The sequence below is a fragment of the Budorcas taxicolor genome, chromosome 2, assembly GCF_023091745.1.
Source record: "Budorcas taxicolor isolate Tak-1 chromosome 2, Takin1.1, whole genome shotgun sequence".
NCBI classification, from domain to species: Eukaryota; Metazoa; Chordata; class Mammalia; order Artiodactyla; family Bovidae; genus Budorcas; species Budorcas taxicolor.
This window is the reverse complement of record NC_068911.1, coordinates 86,127,319-86,145,904: the sequence shown is the minus strand read 5'-3', so window position 1 is coordinate 86,145,904 and position 18,586 is coordinate 86,127,319. Positions and strand designations below refer to the sequence as shown.

Below are 18,586 nucleotides of genomic sequence, written 5' to 3'. Positions count from 1 at the left end.
ACCTGGGTAACCCACCTATGGATGAAATTAGTGAGTTTACTACTGGAAAGTTTGTTTGTTTGTTTGTTTTCTGGCTTTACACTACTGATAAATACATTAGAACCATTTCTGATTTTATTATTTAAACATTCATTGGCATAAACAACTACAACAAACTATATTCCAGTTAGAGGATTTATGAATTCTCCTAGGATTGATTTTGTTATCCACCAAAATATGTGAAATTGTCCAGTATTCTGTATTTACTGTTTTGTTGAAGGAGGTTAAGATATCACATACTCTGTGTTTTTAAATCTCACAGTCAGGTCATTGGAAACCCAGGTTTACGTAAGAGAAGTCAGCTTGGATTTGTTAATTATATAGATTTTGCAAATCTATATAAAACCATCCTTCTGATTTATTCCCAATTTGGTAAAGAGAAATGCATATTCGCTACAGCAATTGTAATATGGAAATATTAACATTAAACTTGAATTCACTGCAAATGTATTTCCTTTACAAAGTAAAGAGAAAACAAATGAAGTTGACATATTTAAAATAATGATAATGAGTAACATAATATACAGTTGAAGGATAAGCATGTATTGGAGTAACTAAAGCCAAAAAAAAAAAAAAAAAACCTAAGTTTAGTCTAATTTTAGAATGCATTTTACATATTAGTTTTGAAATTCAAAGGTGGTGGGGGTGAGAGTTTATGCCTCTCTGTTAGAACTGGAGTTCCCACTTTTGCTTTCTGTTACCATCCGGCAGAGGGAGCAAAAGCTAATGAATAGTGTAAGTGGTAACATTACCCATGATCCTGCCAATGAGTAGAAACTTTTAGAAAAAGACTTGCTGATTTCTAACATCAAGACACTAGTGGGAAAAATACTCCCAAGTTTATGTCATTAAAGACTATTCCTCAGGCAATAAAAGATTATGTGTAAACAAAGAAATGTCAAAGTAGACAACAAAGTTAAAACTCTGTTGGTCCTACACCAGGTACTCAAAGCTATAAAATAACACAAGGGATGAGTCACAAGACTTTCCCAGAATGCAGAACTACCCATATGCTCTACTTATGTTGATTCAGGTTGGATTCTGTAACGAGTTTCTGTAGATGAAGTTCCTCCATGTTTGTCTGCCTAGATTTTTCTTAGGATTAATGAATGGCATAATCAAGCAATTGGTCTTGTCAGGTAATATAATACCAGTGACAAGCTCAGGATCTTTCCTGATATTTCATTTTGTTGCTTAAATAGCATTCTTTGGGAATACATACATATATTTTTTTCTGTATGCTAGTATCTTCTATTATACATTAAGATTAGATCATTGAGGACTGTCAGAAGACACTAGTAACCATTTTTATGTTTGAAGAAAATATTAGATTTCCAATGTTAGACTCATTTACTTGAGAATACCCTGATGCACACCATGCTGCCTTATAGGTGTTCATACATTAAAAAAAAAAAAAAAGAAATCTAGATATCATAGGACTGCTGCAAAAACCTCTCAGACATTGTCTCTATCCAGATGGTATGTTCTTCTCAATTTTTTAAAGTGGATATTGAGAGCCCTGTTCCCTGACACTTCATTCTCTATCATATTTGTATCCAGTGTCATCTTGACAATAGACAGAAATAATTTTCATGACCTGGACCCAACAGTTTGGCACTCAGCATGGAAACCACTTTGCTTCTAGACTTTTTGACCTGGTTCTCAGGTCTGATCTTAGGCCACTTCCCTGTTCCATGTGTCTTTGGCACTGTCTGGATGACCTGTCATTTACCTTCACCTTTATTCAACTGGAACTGAATCCTCCCTTGCTCTTTTCACCCCCTTTCTGAAAAATACTGCCTACCAGTCTAGATGTCAGGACTAGGCAATTTCCAACCTCACTGTAACTTTCGATTACTTATTTGAGCAAACTACTTAGCCTCTTTGTATCTTAATGTTTTCATATATAAAATTAGGGTAATAGGTTGGTTTTTAATTAGTTATTACACATAAGTGCTTGGAACAGTTCATGGCACATACAACTTCAATTATTCAATTTTACTGTGGTGATTGTCTTCCCTGTCTCATTCTGACAGCTTTCCTAAGCCACTGACTCCTATCTGTTTCCAGTCTCCCAGAACTCGTGTCCAGTTAGCCTCACCAGATTTGACTTGAGTTCCTATACTATATCCTCTTAGTACCCGCTACTTTCTAAGGGACAATTAATGTTACATGTCTAGAAACTGTCAAACCAATTTTCAGGAAGGTTAGAACCTGTCATGAAGAGAACAAACTCCTTTCCATGCACTCCCCAAAATGAATCTATTCTGTAATTCTGAAAAAATAGCAGCAGTGACATAGTTTCAATCTTTTTGAATTCCTCAATTGAATCAGAGAGAGCATCCAGGTTAGCAAAAACAAAAAGTGATGGACAAATTTAACAATAAAATTAGACGACAAGGTATTCTCACCAGTCCTAAAATATGACTTGTAAACTTCATGACCATCAGTTGAGTTCAGTTCAGTCGCTCAGTCATGTCTGACTCTTTGCAACCCCATGAATCGTAGCACGCCAGGCCTCCCTGTCCATCACCGACTCCCGGAGTTCACTCAGACTCGCATCCATCGAGTCAGTGATGCCATCCAGCCATCTCATCCTCTGTTATCCCCTTCTCCTTCTGCCCCAAATCCTTCCCAGCATCAGAGGCTTTTCCAATGAGTCAAGTCTTCCCATGAGGGGGCCAAAGTACTGGAGTTTCAGCTTTAGCATCATTCCTTCCAAAGAAATCCCAGGGCTGATCTCCTTCAGAATAGATTGGTTGGATCTCCTTGCAGTCCAAGGGACTCGCAAGAGTCTTCTCCAACACCACAGTTCAAAAGCATCATTCTTCGGAGCTCAGCCTTCTTCACAGTACATGACCACAGGACAAACCATAGCCTTGACTAGACGGATCTTAGTCGCCAAAGTAATGTCTCTGCTTTTGAATTTGCTATCTAAGTTGGTCATAACTTTCCTTTCAAGGAGTAAGCATCTTTTAATTTCATGGCTGCAATCACCATCTGCAGTGATTTTGGAGCTCAAAAAAATAAAGTCTGACACTGTTTTCACTGTTTCCCCATCTATTTGCCATGAAGTGATGGGACCAGATGCCATGATCTTCATTTTCTGAATGTTGAGCTTTAAGCCAACCTTTTCACTCTCCATTTTCACTTTCATCAAGAGGCTTTTCAGTTCCTCTTCACTTTCTGCCATAAGGGTCATTTGCAGATTGTCATCCGCCTATCTGAGGTTATTGATATTTCTCCTGGCAATCTTGATTCCAGCTTGTGTTTCTTCCAGTCCAGCGTTTCTCATGATGTACTCTGCATATGTTAAATAAGCAGGGTGACAATATACAGCCTTGATGTTCTCCTTTTCCTATTTGGAACCAGTCTGTTGTTCCATATCCAGTTCTAACTGTTACTTCCTGACCTGCATACAGGTTTCTCAAGAGGCAGGTCAGGTGTTCTGGTATTTCCATCTCTTTCAGAATTTTCCACAGTTGATTGTAATCCACACAGTCAAAGGCTTTGGCACAGTCAATAAGGCAGAAATAGATGTTCTTCTGGAACTCTCTTGCTTTTTCCATGATCCAGCGGATGTTGGCAATTTGATCTCTGTTTCCTCTGCCTTTTCTAAAACCAGCTTGAACATCTGGAAGTTCACGGTTCACATATTGCTGAATCAAATCCCTTATGATTATACAGTGGAAGTGAGAAATAGATTTAAGGGACTAGATCTGATAGACAGAGTGCCTGATGAACTATGGATGGAGGTTCATGACATTGTACAGGAGACAGGGATCAAGACCATTCTCATGGATAAGAAATGCAAAAAAGCAAAATGGCTGTCTGGGGAGGCCTTACAAATAGCTGTGAAAACAAAAGAAGTGAAAAGCAAAGGAGAAAAGGAAAGATATAAGCATCTGAATGCAGAGTTCCAAAGAAGAGCAAGAAGAGATAAGAAAGCTTTCTCCAGCCATTGATGCAAAGAAATAGAGGAAAACAACAGAATGGGAAAGACTAGAGATCTCTTCAAGAAAATTAGAGATACCAAGGGAATATTTCATGCAAAGATGGGCTCGATAAAGGACAGAAATGGTATGGCCTAACAGAAGCAGAAGATATTAAGAAGAGGTGGCAAGAATACACAGAAGAACTGTACAAAAAGTATCTTCACAACCAAGATAATCAGGATGGTGTGATCACTCACCTAGAGCCAGACATCCTAGAATGTGAAGTCAAGTGGGCCTTAGAAAACATCACTGTGAACAAAGCTAGTGGAGGTGATGGAATTCCAGTTGAGCTATTTCAAATCCATGAAACATGATGCTGTGAAAGTGCGCATTCAATATGCCAGCAAATTTGGAAAACTCAGCAGTGGCCACAGGACTGGAAAAGGTCAGTTTTCACTCTAATCCCAAAGAAAGGCCCAACCCGTTTCCAAGTGTGAATTTCAATTGCTGACTGGGGCTTTACTGCAAATCACACCATTTTCCCCAAACTCCGGCAACCATTACCTGACCATGGGGTTCTGTACCATACAAAAAAGTTGAATTGTAGAAACCTAATCCAGCATCTACAGAAGTTTCTAATCATACTCATTTGCCAAGAGGGAGAAACAGGCACCTGAAGCATAGATAACTAAATATATCCAAGTAATGAGTGAGTGAACAGTAAAATAGGTGTCCTAACAGGAGCCAGAGAGAAGAACTTTTTGGAAGCAGAGTGGACAAGTGTAAAACCTACTACTTTGGGTTGAGACTAAAGGAAAAAAATGTAAAACATTCTATTAGAAAAGTTTTTCTTCTTTTTTACATTCACTTGTACTTGACTTAGTAATTTGGGTATCTTTAAAGTCAATAAATGGCTTTTGTAAAATTACATTTGGCACAAATATATATTAACATATTAATTATGAGACTAATGCAGTGTCTGAGTGTAAACCATGAATCTTATGTTTGCAGTTGGCAATTTAATCTTGGTTTTGAAAAATTTTTCCTGTGAAATCACCATTTATCCTTGTAATAGTTTTTCTTAGGGTCAACTGCTTTCCACTGTTTGGTATTAGGAATGCAAAAAGATTCATGTTTTAGTTAAAAATTATCAGTGTAATTAATCTTTATAAATGTACAGAATGGAGCATCCAGTAATGAAGCAACGAAAAATACATAAATTTGCATATTTGACCAATTTGTTTCCATTACTTTGCATATGGCACTGTAGGACTTAAGGACTTCACAAATACACTACAATTATTTGGGTGGAATTTTGAGACTGTCCTAATTTTCAGAAGATTTGGGAAGAACTCCTAATTTGTAATATGTAGATGTTTTCTTCTTCTCTAATACTACACTATAAACAAAGAGTGCCTCTTGACTGGATGCTAATGACAATGCCAGTGCTATTCAAGTTTACTTGAATGGGAGTTTAGAATGTTATACAGATATCATAATAGACAGAGAAAAATAAATATTTAAAGCTTTGTCTTTTCCTTGGAGAAATCTCCTTACAAAAATATTATTTTGCTATCAATAAGCAATTTGAAAATACCAAAGATTTTCTGACTTACATTTTTGTGTTTCCTTTAGATAAGAAATGTTGAAACAAATCAATGTTTAGACAACATGGGCCGCAAGGAAAATGAAAAAGTGGGTATATTCAACTGTCATGGTATGGGAGGAAATCAGGTAAACTTCATTTTTTATCAGCTTCATATTTGTGGGGGAAGATATTGTGTAAACTATCCAGGTAGATTATGGCTCACTGCCAATAACAGTGTCTTAGTAAATTGACAAGCATTCTAATCAAGACTTAATTTATGTCCTTAACATATAAAAACTATGTTATTATTCCAAGTACTGTAAGAAAACACTGAAGAATTTAATAAGCAGGGCAACATCTTTAATTAGCCTAGAGTGAATGAGGGCAGCCAGATGTTTCAGACCTATTTCCTATTACCATGTATGAGAAGGTGAGGACTGCATTTTATTGTTAACTCAATCATAAAAAATAATCACTCAACAATTATGGTTTCCAAATGGTGCTTACCCTGAATTTCTTTTTCAAATGTTTCTTGTCTATCATGTTTTCTATGACTTTTGGTTGTTTAATAAAATTTTAAGTGCATAGATAAGCATGTTTGTCAACAACTTTGCTTTGGCTATCTGAAGATGCCCTTCAGATCGGGTAAATATGTATTATTTAAACAAGATTTATACTTAACTAAAATTCTAGGACACCTGTTTTGTGTGTGATGGTCCAATTAATTATCAGAACCTTACCAGACTATAACAAGGATTCTTGTGTTTTCTGTAAGCAACGAAAAGCAGCACTGCAAGCTGGAAAAAGTAAAAGCTGCTTGGCTGTGAGTCTTGCTGCCACAGCCACCTTCAGAGGTTTAATTTGACATTCATGGGAACTTATAACAAAGCACAGTTAAGAGATAGCTGCTCCTTGGTAGACAAGTTGTCTAAAAGGGTCAAGGTGAAGCACATGAGTGAGCTGTTTAGCGTTTTAGAGTGAACTGAGGAGGCAGAAATGATTCTGTTCATCACAACATGATGGTGATTATTTGTAATAGCGGAATGTATCAAGAATCCATAAAAAGATCTTCAGGATCAAGATGTCTGCTCACCTACTCCCATAAATACATCAGAAATACATCTATAACTGTAACGATTCACATCTGAATATATCTACTGAACACTGGCAAAAGACCTCAGACTTCTGAAAGGGCAAGAACCCCTCCCATAACTGGATAGGACAAAAGAATAAAGGAAAAATAAAGTAGTCAAAATGGGAACTGCACCCCAGGGAGGAAGCTATGAAGGAAGAAAGCTTCTGCACCCAGGAAAGTCCCTTCTACGGTAGGAAGATCAGCTGGGATCTCCCAGCTGATGGAGAGGAAGCTTTGGAGCCAGGGAGGAGAGGGCAGCAACCAGCCTGAGTGAGGCAAGATGAAGAGTAACCTGCACAGACAGATCAGTAAGACTGCCTTGTGCTCCCCAGCCTGAGATGCTTGTCTGTCAGTACGGACAGGGGCTGGGTGCTGAAGCTTGGGCTACAGAGGTCAGACTCAGGTAGAGGACAGGAATCGGCTGTGCAGAGACACCCTGCCGGAGTGGCAACCAAAGATGTACTTGGAAGAAGCTTGGGGATGCCAGAGAGGCAAGGTGCCAATGTTTCGGAGATACAGGAGGAGAGGGGTGGGACCGCCATAGGAGCTTCTTTCCCTGTGCACTCTTAGGTAACAAGACACCACCTACATGAGCTCCAGTGATGGGCACAAGCGAACACTGCCACTAGCCCACCCAGAAGCAGTCTCCAATGACTGCCCCTGCTGCCCTGGGAGTGCTCTGGCTGCCCAGGAGGAAACCCAGGAGGAGGGGCAAGCATTCTTCAATATCTGCCAGTCAGTCAGTATATATACCACATCAACAAACTGAAGAATAAAAACTAAATGACCATCTGAAAAGACACAGAAAGAGGTTTTGACAAAAATCAGCACCAATTTATGATGGAAACTCCCCAGAGTCATCATAGAGGGACGCTTCCTCAGCATAATAAATGCCGTATATGACAAAGCCAGAGCTACCATCACTCTCAACTGTGAAAAACTGAAAGCATTTCCCCTAAGATCAGGAACAAGACAAGGATGTCCACTCTCATTCAACATAGTTTGGGAAGATGATCAACATCACAAATTAAGAGAGAAATGCAAATCAGAACTACAATGAGGTTTAACCTCATACTGGGCAAGTGGTAGAACACCCATCATCAAAGTCTATAATCACTAAATGCTGGAGAAGGTGTGGAGAAAAGGGAACCCTCCTACACTGTTGGTAGGAATGTAAATGGGTATAGCCACTATGGCAAACAATATGGGGGTTTCTTTAAAAACTAAAAATAGTTATATTTTAGTTAAGAAACCCTCATATTGTTCTCCATAGTGACAGTACCCCCTTACATGATCCAGCAATCCCACTCCTGGGCATATATCTGGAAAAAATCTTACTCAAATGATGCATACACCCCAGTGTTCACTGCAGCACTATTTACAGAAGCCAAAACATGGAAGCAACCAGAATGTCCATCAATAGAGGAATGGATAAACAAGATGTTGTACACATATACAGTGAAGCCATAAAAGAGAATGAAATAATGTCATTTCCAGTAATGTGAATGGACCTAGAGATTATCATAAATGAAGAAAGTCAGAGAAAGACAAATATCATATACTATTGCTTAATGTGGAATACAAAAGATGATACCAATGAACTTACATATAATACAGAAACAGACTCGTAACAAATTTCTAGTTACCAAAGGGAAGATGTGGGGTGGAAGGATAAATTAGGAGTTTGGGATTAACATAAACACACTACTATACATAAAACAAATAATCACCAGAGACCTACTGTATAGCACAGAGTACTCTACTCAGTATTCTGCAATAACCTATATGGGAGAAGAATCTGAAAAAGAATAAATATATGTATAAGTAAATCACTGCTGTATACCTGAAACTAACACAACATGTAACTCAACTATAAGATTTAAAGGAAAAAAAAAAAAGGATCCATAGAGAAAAAGCCAAAATGAAATAAATGGCCCTGTTGAGTTTTGGCACCATACTTCAAATCGGACTTTTGTACAATTCAATGGAAAACAGTAAAATGATGCTTCTCCCTACAACTAAACAAAGACAACTTAATTATTAAAATCCTAATTAGTACCTCGCAGTTTAAGTTTAAACAAGAAAGTATGTGAGTCAAACCTTCTAAATTACAGCATGGGGAAATGACTATGTGAGAGATGATGGAAACAACCACGTAGTCAGAACAATAACAGAGCATTCAAAAACGGGCCAGCTTATTATACTGATTCATGGTGAGTGTCCGAGGTTTCTATTACCAAAGTCACGGTGAATTCCGCCCCAAGTGGCAAAAGCTATCATGGGACTAAATACACAGTGCTTTACTTTTTCATACAGCATGAAATCTGAAAGTAATCAGTTGTTGATAACTTGTTCAGGTCCTCAATAATTCCACCAAGAAACCAGATACTTTCTATCTTTCCATTCTTATAGTTAAGTTTTAGCATCAGCTGGTCACAAGAGGGCTGCTAAAACTCCAGACATCATGTGTACATTCAAAGCAGGAAGAAGTGGGAATAGAGAAGATTGAAACAGCCATACCTGTCCTTCTATTAAGCAAAGCAGATGCCTTTCTAGAGGCTCAACACACCTCTATGTATGACTCTCTGGCCACAAAAGTCTAATTTTGACACCTCATGGCACAAATACACTAAATACATCATCTCACTCTCACACATAGCTTTTCCTCAGAGTTTATTTACCATGGCATTGAGTAGACATTTGGAAGTGTCTCCCATAACGATTTCAACAGCTTATGAAAAAAGCAACTCATCATTTGTACCACGATGACATGCAGAATTCTAAAAGAAAACATTATTTATGAGATCACTCTGATTCAAATATAGATGAAAATGAGGGAGGAAGAGCCGTCAGGTGAATTATCCTCATGAATTCATTAAGATGCCATCAGTTCAGTTCAGTTCAGTAGCTCAGTCACGTCTAACTCTTTCCAACTCCATGGACTGCAGCATGCCAGCCCTCCCTGTTCATCACCAACTCCCGGAGTTTACCCAAACTCATGTCCATTGAGTCGGTGATGCGATCCAACCATCTCATCCTCTACTGTCCCCTTCTCCTCCTGCCTTCAATCTTTCCCAGCATCAAGGGCTTTGCAAATGAGTCAGCTCTTCGCATCAGGTGGCCAAAGTATTGGAGTTTCAGCTTCAGCATTAGTCCTTCCAATGAACACTCAGGACTGATCTTTAGGAGGGACTGGTTGGATCTCCTTGCAGTCCAAGGGACTCTCAAGAGTCTTCTCCAACACCACAGTTCAAAAGCATCAGTTCTTCAGCACTCACCTTTCTTTATAGTCCAACTCTCACAACCATACATGACTACTGGAAAAACCATAGCCTTGACTAGATGGATTTTTCTTGACAAAGTAATGTCTCTGCTTTTTAATATGCCATCTAGGTTGGTCATAATTTTCCTTCCAAGGTGTAAGCATCTTTTTAATTTCATGGCTGCAATCAGCATCTGCAGTGATTTAGCTGCTAAGTCACTTCAGTCGTGTCTGACTCTGTGTGACCCCATAGACGGCAGCCCACCAGGTTCCCCCGTCCCTGGGATTCTCCAGGCAAGAACACTGGAGTGGGTAGCCATTTCCTTCTCCAATGCATGAAAGTGAAAAGTGAAAGGGAAGTCGCTCAGTCGTGTCTGACGCTTAGCATAGACTGCAGCCTACCAGGCTCCTCCATCCATGGGATTTTCCAGGCAAGAGTACTGGAGTGGGGTGCCACTGCCTTCTCCAGCAGTGATTTTGGAGTCCCCCAAAATAAAGTCTGACACTGTTATTGTTTCCTCATCTATTTGCCATGAAGTGATGGGACCGGATGCCATGATCTTAGTTTTCTGAATGTTGAGCTTTAAGTCAACTTTTTCACTCTCCTCTTTCAATTTCATCAAGAGGCTCTTTAGTTCTTCTTCACTTTCTGCCCTAAGGGTGGTGTTATCTGCATATCTGAGGTTATTGATGTTTCTCCCAGCAATCTTGATTCCAGCTTGTGCTTCCTCCAGCCCAGCATTTCTCATGATGTGCTCTGCATATAAGTTAAATAAGCTGGGTGACAATATACAGCCTTGACGTACTCCTTTTCCTATTTGGAACCAGTCTGCTGTTCCTTGTCCAGTTCTAACTGTTGCTATGGTTCCTGTTCAAAAGGATATCCAGTCATATGCTTAAATTTTTCTAAATGACACAAAACTTAGATCATAAATGCTTAAAATATTTAAAGCGTCTGCCTGCAATTCAGGAGACCTGGGTTCGATCCCTGGGTTGGGAAGATCCCCTGGAGAAGGAAATGGCAACCCACTCCAGTATTCTTGCCTGGAGAATCCCATGGACAGAGGAGCCTGGTGGGCTGCAGTCCATGGGGTCTCAAAGAGTCGGACATGACTGAGTGACTTCAGTTTCACTTTCATATGTCCAGAAGTAAACTATGCCACTCTACTGTAGACTTCCTATTGGGAGGGCCAGTCCATTCTAAAGATGAGTCCTGGGTGTTCTTTGGAAGGAATGATGCTAAAGCTGAAACTCCAATATTCTGGCCACCTCATGTGAAGAGCTGACTCATTAGAAAAGACCCTGATGCTGGGAGGGATTGGGGGCAGGAGGAGAAGGGGACGACAGAGGATAAGACGGCTGGATGGCATCACTGACTCAATAGACCTGAGTCTGAGTGAACTCCAGGAGTTGGTGATGGACAGGGAGGCCTGGCGTGCTGCAATTCATGGGGTCGCAAAGAGTTGAACATGACTGAGCAACTGAATTGAACTGAACTGATATTTTACTCCACTCTTCATCCCCAGTACCTGGTACCTAGGATATGGTAGGCACTTAATGTACTTAATAAATACTAGTCAAATAAATAGATGGAAGAATTCATGGTCAGAATAATGGATTTATACCCTAGTACTATATAAACACTGCCAAAAATGTTATTGTCATAGTAACCAAAATTATAGAAAGATAATAATCTCAGGGATTCATAAATATAGGGAACAAATAAAAAATAAATAAACCCCATAACTACACATTTTCTAATGTCTCTACATTATCTAGTTAATGACAAGATAAACTTTAAAACCAATATTTTTCATCTATATGAATACTTATTCATGTCTACAAATATGAGAATGCTTACTGAAGCCCATTTTGTCATAACACAAATAATGGAAACAAATATTTACCAAGAGGAGAATGTTTAAATAAATCATAGTATATCCATAGTACAGATTACTACTTAGCCACCAAAATGACTGAGAGGTCTAAATGTATTGTCATCAAAAACTGAAAAGGGGAAAATAACAAAGTACAACTTACTTTGAATTTGAATGATCTCGTTTGTGGAAAATGTCTGTGAACATTTTTTCTCTATCTATTAATAGTATCTGTAATAGCCATATATAAATGCTATGCAACTTATTAGAAATATATAGATATCTATTTGGAATATAAATTGCCACTGGAGAGAGGATTAAGCTGGATTAGGAAATTTTTCTTTTTACCCCACATTTTCCTGTGTGTGTATATACATATATATATATAACTGTCATAACTAAAAATAAAAATGGAGAAATTGAACTGCTGAAATAAAAAAATATCATTTTATAATACTATTCTGATCTGATAAATTGCATACCTTGTACGTTACTTAATATTTTTGAGCTTCAGTGTTTTATCTATAAAATGCATACAAATTTTCCCTCAATTTTTTTCTCTAAAGACTAGTAAACTTTATAAAACAAATAACTAGCATAGCATATACTAGAGAGCACATTTTGCTCTACTGCTATTAATTATTCTCTTTATTATTTCCATTTGTGTTCTCCATTATCTCAGTCTTTACTTCTAAAAGTAAAAAATTTTCAGTGCCTAATGCCAGAGGTAAGTGAAAAGCACAAGACACTTTATGGTATTGTTAAGGTCAGTAAAAAGAACCGCTTCTCCTATTATTCTAACAAATAAGTATTATGAAAAATATTAACGCATTACATAAATGCTATTCTGGTGTCTTTTTGATGGAATTCACTGTTTCTAGCAGTATTAATACTGCATGATTTAAAATTTGACTGACTTTTAAAAAGAACAGATCTCAGGATTTTATTCTCAGAGCTACCTCCCTGTTTTTATTGCTATTCTTTTGTGTTACCATGGAAACAACATTTATTTTTACGGTTATTTAGCTTTGAATTTTTAAAAGTAGCCCCAACCCCTAAAAATATTCAAATTTCTTTCTCCTGCTTTTTACATAAAAGTCAAAACAAATGTTGTTTTTTCTTTTTTTTTTTTGCTCATTTACTTTTCTAAATCAAGGGACTTTATATTTCAGGACAGTTATACCTTTCACCATTTCTCCTTGCATGGATGTTTTGGTAGTTTGGTTTTTGTGAAATTTTGGAGATATCTCAAAGAAACTTACTTCTCAGTAGTTCTTGGAAGTATCCAGCATACTCCTTCTCTCGTCATTCCTAGCACTGGGCACAGTGCTTGGGATATTGTAGGCACCTAATAAAAATTAGTCAGGTAAATAGATGAAAGAATGCGTGGATGTTTTTTATCAGGAATACTGTGAAACAGGGTAGCAAGTGAAGAATTATTATTGAAATCAACACTTGATCATCTTGAGGTGCTCTCTTTAAAACTTTAGTAATCCAAGTCTTCTAGCCCTAATAACAAAATTTGATACTCTATTAATTCCTATCTGTTCTTGAAATGCTTTCTTTAGCAAACCATATCAAAATGATCATTACTTCCAAAGAATGAAAATAAATAAGAATATGATTAAAACTTGAATATAACATTTTGCAAGTGAAAGAAAGAACTTACAATTTACTGGTAGAAAATGTGTTACTAGAAGTTACGGAATTATCTTCTTTATGCTTTTGAAAAGATGATGTGGATTCCTAGAAGTAGTTTCATGTTACTGATGACTCAGATTTATATCTTCACCCTCACTCTCTCCTGAGCTCTGGAATCTGTTTCTAATTAATAACTGGGATTCTCTACAGGCATCTCAAAATCGAAGCTTTCCAAACTGTACTCATTTTCTTCCCCTTCACACAACCATACAAAATCAAAATCTGACATAGACACTCCTGAAATTTCATCAGTCCCCAAAGTCCCTATTTCTATGAAAAGAATACCCCTTGACTCCTACCTGTAAGTCCTTTTAAAACCAGGATTTTTGTCTTTGTCCTGGCCTACATCTTCTTTCACCTGTGTGGTTAAAAAAAAAAAAAAAAAACCAACTCTTATTTCCATATATCATAGGGAATTCCATAAATACATCCCATACGTGTTACATTAAATCAGATTAAACACTCCAGTAATTCTTCACTGTCCAAAAATAAAGTAAAAATTCTGTAGTTATGACATTCAAAGCACCTCATAATTTCATCCCCATATGGCTTTTCAGCAGTGTCCCTGGATGTTCTAATAGGTCCTTGTGCTCTAGACATGTTTGAAGGTAAAGGTGAAGGTGAAGTCACTCAGTTGTATCCGACTCTTTGCGACCCTGTGGACTATAGACCAACAGGCTCCTCAGTCCATGGGATTCTCCAGGCAAGAATACTGGAGTGGGTTGCCATTTCCTTCTCCAGGGGATCTTCCGACCCAGGGATTGGACCCAGGTCTCCCACATTGCAGGCAGACGCTTTAACCTCAGAGCCACCAGGGATATGCCTTTATTCCCTGAATACTCTGTGTATTCTTATGTCTCTGCACTGTTCTATTTGCCCTATTGGCCAAATATGGCTCCACTCACAAGCTTAAGACATACTCACTGTTTAAAAGCCAAATAATTTAGCTTCTTTTCTGCTACCTTTTGGCTAACAACTTCTTAAACTAAACAGGACATATTTTAATGGATAAACTATAATTTAGATTCAATCAAACCTTTACTGTTTAAGATGTTATTTATAACTTTTCACTGTTATAGTCCAGGCTCATTGGTACTCTTGTAGCTAAAACCTGGTGAGCTTCCATCCATATTTACTTCTTTAGAAATGTCTAGAAGTTAAGTTTGCTAGATCAAAAGTTATACATCGTTATAAGGCTTTTAATATATAGTGACAGATTGTCCTCTTTAATATTTCACCAATTAAATAGGACAAACAGCTAAAATAGGAAGAGGCACTGCAATAGATACTTAACATGCATTATTCTTTTTGATTTTTACAATAATCTATGAAGTGCCTAGTGTTATTCTAATTTTTAAACTCCTCCCGAGTTTAATGGAAACCTTGAGATTAATAATGTGATTGAGGTGGTAAAGCCAGTTTGAACCAAAATCTGGCCGACTCCACACCAGTTTTATATTCACTGCATCTGCACTGACTCCCAGCCACACTCTCCCAGCGCTGTGATCACAGAGACCAACTCTAACGGTGTATCTTTCTTGTTTTTTTTCTTTGCCAATATAGTTTGGGAGAAACATTTTATCTTGCTTTAAATCATATATCTAACAAAATCAATGCATGTAAGCATTTTTAAAGATAGCATTAGTACTTTACGAATTTCATAACCATGCCTTTGCTTATGTTTTCATTGGAGTTTGAGATGGCTCTTTGTTCACTACTTATAAAAACACTTTATTATCTTCTGTTATACACATTAAATATATATTTCTGACTTGACAGTTTGTTCACATTGTGTTTTCATATACAGACTTTTAAATAGTTTATCCCAATCAATATTTGCCTTTATGTTTTCTCTTTTTGATGTCAAAATACTATGCTTTTCTAATGAGGTGCTTTTACATGACATTTAAGATCATCTTACAGGAGCCAACAGTAAATAGGTCTTAGCCTCACTGGATATATACTACATCTACTCAAGGACTGACACTAATTTTTAGTGACAATTTTAAGTAAAATTTATATAAATTTATATAAGTGAGTCAAAGTAGATTAATATTTATAAAATAGCAATATAAAATTTTTGAAAATATATCTTTAATCAAAGATAGGGAGAAAAGCAGCCTTTGTAAACACTGTACTTATTCCTTTTAAAGACAAAGAACATAAAGTGATGGAAAAACACTCACATTTTAGCAGATGCATTTATAATGTTTTTCTTTCTCCCTGGAGCCACTCATTTGGAGAAAGCTAGAAAGCACATGGAAACAGTCTGTGTAATTTATTGCAGTACTTGATTCAGTCATTTTTCAAGGTAGCAAGTCTAGAGAAGCTTATGATAGCCATTTATTAAAACCATATTGTCTGCTAAGATAAAGAGAACATTAGGTATTATCCATACTTTCATACAAATGTCTCCTCTTCCTCTAAAATTCTGTTATTTATACTTAAGAAGAATCCAAATTATGACAGGTGCATTACAAATTTTTATAGTAAACAAATACATTCTCTCCTTATTACAAACCCTCTCCTAGAGAAACTTAATTATTTTAGTAATGCTTTCTAATGTACTCATGAATTGTAATGGATATAGTCATTCAAGAGATATGTATTCATTTTAAATATTAGATTTTTATAAGCAAAGTTTATATCCTATAATTGCATTTCTATAATTTGGTCCCCTTTTAGTAACCTGAATACTAGAATTAAAACTTGCCAGGGATTTCACAAAGTAAAATCCCACAATGGCCATTAAATGTTAAAATGAGTTGGATACATGTGAGCCAGAGGAGAGCAGAGTTATTATAATTTCTGTAGAACTAGGGATTATTCCAAGAGCCTCTCAATCTCATTAATGCTTGGCTGGGAGAACCTGTCTTGTGTCTGGTAGGCTCAGTCTCCTATCAGAGGACTAAAAGATACTGAGGCTGGAATGGCAAATTGGCTCATCACTCATTCAACAAAGGTGGTTGTGCCAGTCTGTAACAGATACTCTAGGTGAGGTTAGTATATGATGTTAGTAGGAGAAAATATATACAAACATCTCACACTGACCTCATTTTTCAGTGGGTCATGCAGTATCTATACTGTTCATCAAGTCCATCAATACAAGAGTAAGTTTCCTTCCAAGTAAGTCTCAGCAGGGCCTTCTATCAGGGGATCGGTCTGGTATTTAAAAAAAAAAAAACAAAAAACTTTAGGATACATATACAAGTCAGTGAGAAATAGCATTATTTCTATGCTACTCTGGTTATTCTTGATTCTTTTCATTCTATTTTCCCAGGAAATTAATCTTCTTAGATTTACCTTCATGGAAGCTCCAAAGTCATACCAATTCCTAAGCTTACACCCACTGCTTAAAACTGACTGATACACATTTCTATTTAAATGACCAACTGTAACCTCAAACTCAGTATGTCTAGGACTAATCACCTTTCATCCAAAGCCCTTTTTCTTCAGTCTTTGTATTCATCTGTCTTTTACATTTTCTTCTTTTCTCTCTTTTCATATCCTGCTCTTCTCAAACTAAGCACTAAGCCTTATGAATGTTCTCTACTTGTCCTTCTTACCTATTCCTTTATTAATAATTCTGCTTTCCAAATCTGGGCCTTTATTGCCTATTTGATTTATTACAATAGTTTTAGCAAAGCTCCAGCTTTTTCTCATATTTACTCCATCTCATTCGCTAATGAAGTGAGACTCCTTTAAAAATATCATTGCCAAATGGAAAAACAAAAATCTTTAATATCCCCAGTTATTACAAGATAAAATTAACATTCTTTACCAGTCAAAGCTCTATAGTCTGATCCCTTCTTACCTTTGAAATTATCTCCTGTTGTTCACCCATACAGACTTTCAACTTTATCATCTCTATTGAGTACAGCCAGAACAGACATTTTAAAAATTGTTACCATTATCCATTTTTAAAAATCATATCTTTGTCTTTTCTTTTTTTTAACATAATTTTATTTATTTTAATTGGAGGTTGATTACTTTGCCTTTTCTTTTACCCATCTGATATCACCTTTCTCCATTTTTTTCTAACTACATAAATTCTAGTTTACATAATTTCCTAGTTTATATCCTTCATCTAGTTCCACTTCACCATCCTCCATGTAGTAATTTATCTTTTCTGATTTTCAATACACACTGGTATTTCCTTTCTCTGAACTCACAATATTTTAAACTTTTTCTCAGTTTTAATTATTCATATACAATATCTCAATGTTTCTCTTACTTTTAGCTCTTATATTTTCATTCAATTATGTGTGTTTGTTCTCACCTCCAAAAGCAAATGGTAAATTATTCTTGAAGCAAATATTAGTTAATTTCCTTTTCTTAATCTTTCTATAGTAATAAATGCTTACTGAAAGAGTGAATGGGTAAAAAAATTCATACAAAAATTTTAAAGTTACTCAAAGACCTGCTATTAACATAGAAATAACTTCAAAATTTGGGAGAAGCACATAAAGGAAAGTCTTCCTGGCAGATGAAACTGCTCTTATGAAAATGCCTAGATCTGAGGCTGTAGTAGGCTGAAAAAGGACTTCCAAAGGTATCCACATCCTAAGCCTTGGAACTTGTGAATGTTATATGGCAGAAGACCCTGCAGATGTGATTAAATTAAGCATCATGATATAGGGAGACTGTCTCAATTATGTGGTTGGCACTCAGTGCAACCACATGTATGTGTATGCGAGGAGGGCAGAGGGGAATTTGACACGCAGATGAGGAGAAGGAAATGTGACCAAAGAGGCACAGATAGGAGTGATGTAGCCACAAGCAAAGAAAAGCTAAGCTGTTGCCAGAAACTACAAGAGGCAAAGTACAGATGCTACCCTAGCGCCTCCAGAGGAAGCACTGCCTTGCTGGCACCATAACACAAACTAGTGAAACCGATTCAAATGCCTGACCTCCAGAACAGTGAGGGAATAAATCACCGTTATTTTAAGTCATTAAGTTTGTGGTAATTTGTTTCAGCCACATGAAAATAACCTTCTGTTCAGTTCAGTTGCTCAGTCGTGTCCAACTCTTTGTGACCCCATGAATCGC

The 18,586-nt window shown here is 36.9% G+C and overlaps 1 protein-coding gene across 1 annotated transcript in view; it reads left to right on the top strand.

The window, feature by feature from the left end:
• The window catches only part of GALNT13 (polypeptide N-acetylgalactosaminyltransferase 13), a 572,168-nt gene that overhangs the window by 518,795 nt on the left and 34,787 nt on the right, over positions 1-18,586 (top strand). Inside the window, exon 9 of the mRNA XM_052664343.1 lies at positions 5,610-5,708. Within this exon, the coding sequence (XP_052520303.1) occupies positions 5,610-5,708 (99 nt within the window). The remainder of the gene's footprint in view (positions 1-5,609; positions 5,709-18,586) is intronic.